The sequence below is a fragment of the Trachurus japonicus genome, chromosome 22 (genome assembly GCF_045865225.1).
Source record: "Trachurus japonicus isolate A0001 chromosome 22, Traja_1.0".
Classification (NCBI taxonomy): Eukaryota; Metazoa; Chordata; class Actinopteri; order Carangiformes; family Carangidae; genus Trachurus; species Trachurus japonicus.
In genome coordinates, this window is record NC_140928.1 from 10,802,240 (window position 1) to 10,808,366 (window position 6,127).

At 43.4% G+C, this 6,127-nt stretch overlaps 1 protein-coding gene across 3 annotated transcripts; it reads left to right on the top strand.

Moving 5' to 3' along the window:
* Positions 1-289: 289 nt before the first annotated feature.
* golga5 (golgin A5) lies at positions 290-6,061 on the top strand. 3 transcript variants are annotated; one of them, XR_015034697.1, is made up of 13 exons: positions 290-484; positions 1,826-2,470; positions 2,880-3,077; positions 3,166-3,385; positions 3,477-3,600; positions 3,713-3,916; positions 4,119-4,289; positions 4,433-4,561; positions 4,688-4,786; positions 4,942-5,179; positions 5,271-5,370; positions 5,451-5,514; positions 5,618-6,061. XR_015034697.1 is itself a non-coding variant. In XM_085766790.1 (13 exons), exons 2-13 carry the CDS (start codon positions 1,834-1,836, stop codon positions 5,696-5,698), a joined length of 2,250 nt encoding a protein of 749 aa, XP_085622916.1. In that variant the 5' UTR covers positions 290-484; positions 1,826-1,833; the 3' UTR covers positions 5,699-6,061. The 3 variants fall into 3 exon arrangements, 2 of the variants coding, with proteins under 2 accessions (XP_085622916.1, XP_085622917.1); XM_085766790.1 differs by having other exon boundaries at positions 4,942-5,164; XM_085766791.1 differs by having other exon boundaries at positions 4,942-5,164; positions 5,274-5,370; positions 5,618-5,963.
* The last annotated feature ends 66 nt before the right edge of the window (positions 6,062-6,127 follow it).

Consider the following 6,127-nt stretch of genomic DNA (forward strand, 5'->3'; position numbering starts at 1 on the left):
TGAATGATAACAATCTTGCTTTTAAATGTATCAAACAAAGTCCCAAAGAAAATGTCACACTTAAAAGGATAATTTATCTTCACTAATAGTGTCTTCTGTCAGTTTCTTTTATACTACTTTACATGGTAATAATAATGTTACATGTTAATAATAATATACAGTTATTGGATAAAATAGTGTAAAGTGTAAAAAAAATAATAATAATAATAATACATTTTAGTGTGAAAATACTGTATAATGTATGTTTTTATTCATTTTTGATCAGGCCTTTGTGAGGACGCTCTGTTATGGGGTCCTTCTCATCAGCACCGACCGCTTCCTGGTCCACGTATCGCAAAGATTACCTACATCCTCTCTGACAGATAATGACATTTGACTTTGTTTATCCAAACTGGTTTTCTTTCTCATGTTCACCCAGTGAACCCGAGCGGCAGCCCGGTGACCGGAGACTCGTCTGAGGCCTGGACGTCGTTTCACACTGAAGGTACGTGAGAGGGTTTCTCCTTCTTCGGCAGCAGCAGCAGCTAGCTCGTTAGCTTTAGCATCGATGGAGTTGATGTTGAAAAAAACAAACAAAAAACAGTGTTTACACTAGTTTAGTTTCGTGATGAATGGACTTGTAGCTCCCGTTATAACAGCTTTATCTCCATGTTTCTAAGTGGGAGACAACACGGTGCTGGTACGTAAACGTAACTAGCTGCTGTGATTGTGTTGGGTGATTGTGTTAGCATTGTAGCTGTGCAGAAATTGTGCATGTCCATAACTGTTCAATCAGGCTGTTCACAGTGATTTTTTCTTTTTTTTATTATGCAATAAACAGTGACAAACATAAATACATGACACAGCACTAGACAGGAAGGACCTAATACTGCAACAAAGCAGCCAAAAAAGAAATAACAGAACAAGAGAGGAAGAAAAAATAAACATCAGCAGCCAATCAAAAAGAGTTAAATAATTAAAACAGAACAAACCTTTCTCCTTTTCCTTCATTTCCGTTCTCCTTTCTTTCAATCTCAATGTTTACAAGTTGGAGACAACCATAACACAATACTGGTAAATAAACTTCACTATCCTGCTGTGTTAGCATTGTAGCTGTGCAGAAATTGTGCATGTACAGTTTTCAGTCTTGGCTCCAGACTCTATTAGCTTTGCAGTAGACAAGAACAGATAACACAAAATGACACATACCCTATAATAAATATATACAATAGCAGATACCCCAGTATCAAGAACACAGGAATGGTGATCAGCCATGCACAACCACAGATCAATACAATAAAATCAGGGGTCTATATAAACCTATATAATAAACCTATATAAATATAAAGTGGAAGAACACTGCATGCTTATTGCATGAGTCTCAGACCTAACTGCCTGTCTTGTACTAAACTGATTACAACCTTTATTTATTCAGGTTAGTTTCACTACGAGCCAAGCTTTTCTTTGCCAGGAACGCCCTGATTACACTCTGAAAGTTGCACATGCTCATACGTGGAAGCTTCCCAACACAACTACAGTCTAATCTGGTAGCCAATAGCCATTGACTAGTTATGGATTAAGTGCCTTGCTCAGTGGAGTTTAAATGGGGGCAGTGAATGAGGGAGGGACAAGCTTTTCCCCTTCACTCTCCCTGCCCAGATTTGTAATATCAGTGCAGGCATTAGATAACTAATAGCCTACTGTCTAAAAGAAAGACAAGAACCTGAGGGTAGTTGTAGTAATGTGCTGTTTATATTTGATATGTTGAGATTTAAACTCTCTTCAAGTGAGAATCTACTAAATGAACCTTATAATCCTCCGATTATACTGTTGTTTCTGACGTTAGGATTCAAAATGTCCTGGTTTGCTGACTTGGCCGGGAAAGCTGAGGACTTCTTGAATAAAGTGGACCAGGGAGCTGCCACGGCCCTGAGCCAGGAAAAAACATCCTCCTTCTCTTCACCCTATGAAGGAGAAGCCACCGTCAAACCCGAGTACAACACTGAAGTGTACAAGACCGACACAGCTGTGAACTATGCGTCCTCTCAGGGTGCGATGAACTACATCTCTGCGGCAGCCGGTAACATCAAGAAATCCAATGCAACGCTCCTGGCCGGCACAGCCAACGTGTCCGGTGCCCCCTCTGCTGGTTCTGGCAGCAGCGTTAACAACTCTGCCAAGATGTCGTCAGGCTTTGTGAGGCCCAGAAAGAGCGAGCAGGATGTGGACGATGATATGCTCTTTGACTTTCTGAACAGCTCTGATCCTCCAGCCAGCAACAGAAGGGATTCAAGAAGGGAAGTTGTTAAAGTGGCTGTTACCGAGGCTCAAAACCCGTCACCCCCCTCTTCCACCACTCCCAACGCCATTCCCTCAGCCCCGTCCACTCCCCCCTCCACGCGTGGCGTATCCAGGGCCTCAAGCATGAGCTCGCTGTCTGCTCACAGCATCAAAACATCAGAGGAGAGCTCTGCTAAAGAGCAAAGCCAAGGTATGATGAAGAGGACCCTACATGTTGTTAACATTTTATCACAGTGAAGGAAAAAGTACTTTACTGGTATAAAGTCATTTTTATATAGGTAGTGATACTAGTCAAGGATATAGCATCACTCTCGTAATAGCAATGTTTTTCCATCAAAAATTCAACATTAATTTAAGAAGTATGGTTTAGATTATGTATTCAAGCAATAAATGTAGGAAACCATTGAGCTTTCTGTGTGTTAGCTGTTTGTTACGTGATGACGTCTCCAATTTGGATGTTTTCTCTGACCAGTGGTCCAAAACTGGAACACTTCAACTGATCTTTATGTGACCAACAAAATCAGCGAAACTCATTTGAGGGACCAGCTGCTCAGATTTAATATCTGCGTTCTCTCTTTATTCCTACTCGACCACCACAGAGACACCGGAGAGCTCAGACTCAGGCTTGCCCGTCCCTCAGGAGTCCAGCAGGCCGGAACCTGCTCCCCCCACAGAGGAGCCACAGAGCCAGATCCTGTCAAGCCTGCGTCTGGAGAACCAGCTGCTGCGCAGTGAAGTATCCTCCCTCAACCAGGAGATGGCTTCAGTCATCCAGAGAGCGAAAGATTTGCAAGACGGTAAAACAAAAGATACGTCAGGAGCAAAGATGGTCTACATTTCAGCGCACCTGTCCCGGTATTAATTAAGTTGTTCTCTCTGTTGCAGAATTGAACCACGCCAGACTACGTGCAGACAAATGGAACTCCGATCAGTCTCAGACCGACCGTACGTTACGACAACTTCGGTCTCAGGTTGACGACCTGACGGAGGCCCTCTCAGCCAAAGACGGTCAGCTCGCGGTGCTGAAAATCAGACTCGATGAGGCTGATCAGCTGCTGAAGTCCCGCAGTGTTGCGCTAGAGGAGGCGCAGAAGGAAAGGTCAAGGTACATGTTTGTGCTCGCATTTTGAAGTAGAGATCAGATTCAGGTTCAGGATTCAAGAAATTAGATATTACCTCCTTTTTTTGCCTTTTAGAATCGTGCAAGATCACACAGAAGGGAGCAGCATGCAGAGCCAAGCTCTGGAGACGATACAGGAGAGGCTGCGAGAGGCTGATCTGTCTCTCAGGAGGGAGCAGGACAGCTACCGACAGATGCAGGTAGAGTCATTTGCTCCACTATGTGCATGATTGATAGTAAAGAAAATTCCTGTCGGCTCTGCATTCTAGTCATTATGTGTTCACATGTAAATGATCAATCTCCTTTACTTAGAGTGAGTATGCTGGTCGACTGTCCAAACTGGAGGCTGAGAGGCAGACACTTGCAGAGACAGTGACTGCAGCAGAGCGACGAGCTGCAGAAGAGAAGCTCAGGGTTGACGATTTCCAGCAGCAGCTGAGAAGTGCCAAAGCTGCAGCTGAGTCTGCTAAGCAGGAGTTACAAGACTACAAGCACAAAGCTTCGCGCATCCTACAAGTAAGACTTCCTTAGGACTTCCAGAGTGTTGTCTCAGATAGATATACCTAATAGCTTCAACACTTGTTTAAATTTCTCCACACTAAAATTTGCTCAGTGACCCAGTGGCGAGCTTAACTTACAAATGTGCACTTTTTACTTTTTTTTTTGCTGTTTGATAAGTCTGAACTTTTCAACAGTGTTATAAATATTTCTTTTGTAGTCCAAAGAGAAACTGATCAGCAGTCTGAAGGAAGGATCTGGTCTGGACTCCCTGGACGGCAGCAGCACCCTGGCTCTGGAGCTGGAGGAAGTGCGTCACGAGAAGGAGTTACAGAGGGAGGAGATCCAAAAACTGCAGGGACAAGTGCACACACTTAGAACGGAAATACAGGTGAGATCCTGTAAATGGCAAGGAACCTAAAAATAATGTTGCACCTCTGTGGAGAATCTCAGGTGACGAGATGCATCACACGTGTAAAACATAAGTCTGTTGTTTCTGATGTGATAATAGTGAGTCATGTGTTTCTCTCTCAGGATTTGGAGAATCAGGCCCTGACGGAGGCAGACGCGTGGCGGGAGCAGCAGGCTCAGTTACAGGAGCAACAGGCTTTACAGAACAGGGTTAAACAGGAAGTGGAGGCTGAGGCTGAGCGCTACAAACAGGTAAGGGGAAGTGAAGATAGCGGTTAAAGTCTTTAGGTGTTTTTTAAATCATTCATAAATGATTCTAGGTCTAATGAAACTCCTCTAATTAAAGTGGGACGTGTTTATCCTTTTCTGTAATCACAGGAGGTGCAGTATCTGGAGGAAGAGCACCACAGAGCCCAAACCACTCTGCAAAGCCGAATCAAAGACAGGGAAGATGAAATCCAAAAACTCAGGAACCAGGTCGGCCACTCTGCTAAAAAAAAATGATTGTGCAAGACAAAGGCTTCCTCAAAAAAGGAAATTCCTCCTTTTATTGCCATCCCATGGTGGCAGTGTTGTTTTTACTACCTGTCAGTTTTGATGATCCATATCCTGGTTTGCGTTTACTCTTCCAGCTGACCAACAAGACTCTCAGCAGCAGCAGCCAAACAGAGCTGGAGAACCGTCTCCACCAGCTGACGGAGACGCTAATCCAGAAGCAGACGATGCTGGAGGCTCTGGGCACGGAGAAGAGCTCCCTGGTTTTCCAGCTGGAGCGTCTGGAGCAGCAGCTGAAGAACGCTCAGGGAGGACAGAGCGGAGGGCCAGCCATCAACATGAGCGGCCTAGAGGGAGCAGGTAGGCAAGGCTGAGGTCAGGATCAAAATGATTGGTTGATCAGATTTCATTCAGACTCCACGGATTTCTTCATTCATGATGCCTTTCCTGTGTGTTATAACTTCAGGAGCACGGCAAAGAAACACCCCGGTGCTCTTCAGTGATCAGGAAAGTCCAGGAGTGTACGGCCAAGTACGTAAGGCAGCCAGCACTATAGATCGTTTCAGGTAAGATTTCACTTTTTTATCATCGTGTTTACCGTAATGGTAAAAGTTGCAGTGATAATTAGAAAATATTGTCATTTCAGCATCAGACTGGGAATCTTCTTGAGACGTTACCCCATGGCCAGAGTTTTCGTCATCCTGTACATGGTGAGGATTTATTTAAGATGCATCAGGACAATGTGCTTTTCTTATCCGGATGAACACTGCTTAATAAAATAAATTAACAACACTGTCAATTTTGTTTTTACAGGCGGTACTGCACCTGTGGGTCATGATCGTTCTTCTGACTTACACACCAGAAATGCACCATGATCATCCTGGTGGAAGATAGAAGACTCAAACTAAACTGTTGGGAGTTTTTAAAGTGTTTGTTCTGTTGCCTTCGATGTAAGGATGGTACAAGCTGCTGGAATATGGGCTCTGGGACCTGACTCTCCCTGTTTTGCACAGATATGCTATGAATTAAAGATTCATTTTTTCCCCCCTTTCCACCTGGATACTGAAAGCTGACAACTGAATTGAGTTTTAAAATAATTACAGAGTGATATATTATATTGTTGGTCTACTGAGAGGACATTAAATCAATTATGATCTCACGTCTGTTCATCTGCTTTCAGACATCTGTTCTCTGGAGAGATTGTATTTAACACTATGTAAAAAAATAATCTTTTAATAAACAAGTTAGAAGAAACAACAGTTTGGCGCTTTTTTGAGACACGCTAAATATAACATTTCAGTTGAATATTGGTTTATTTATAAC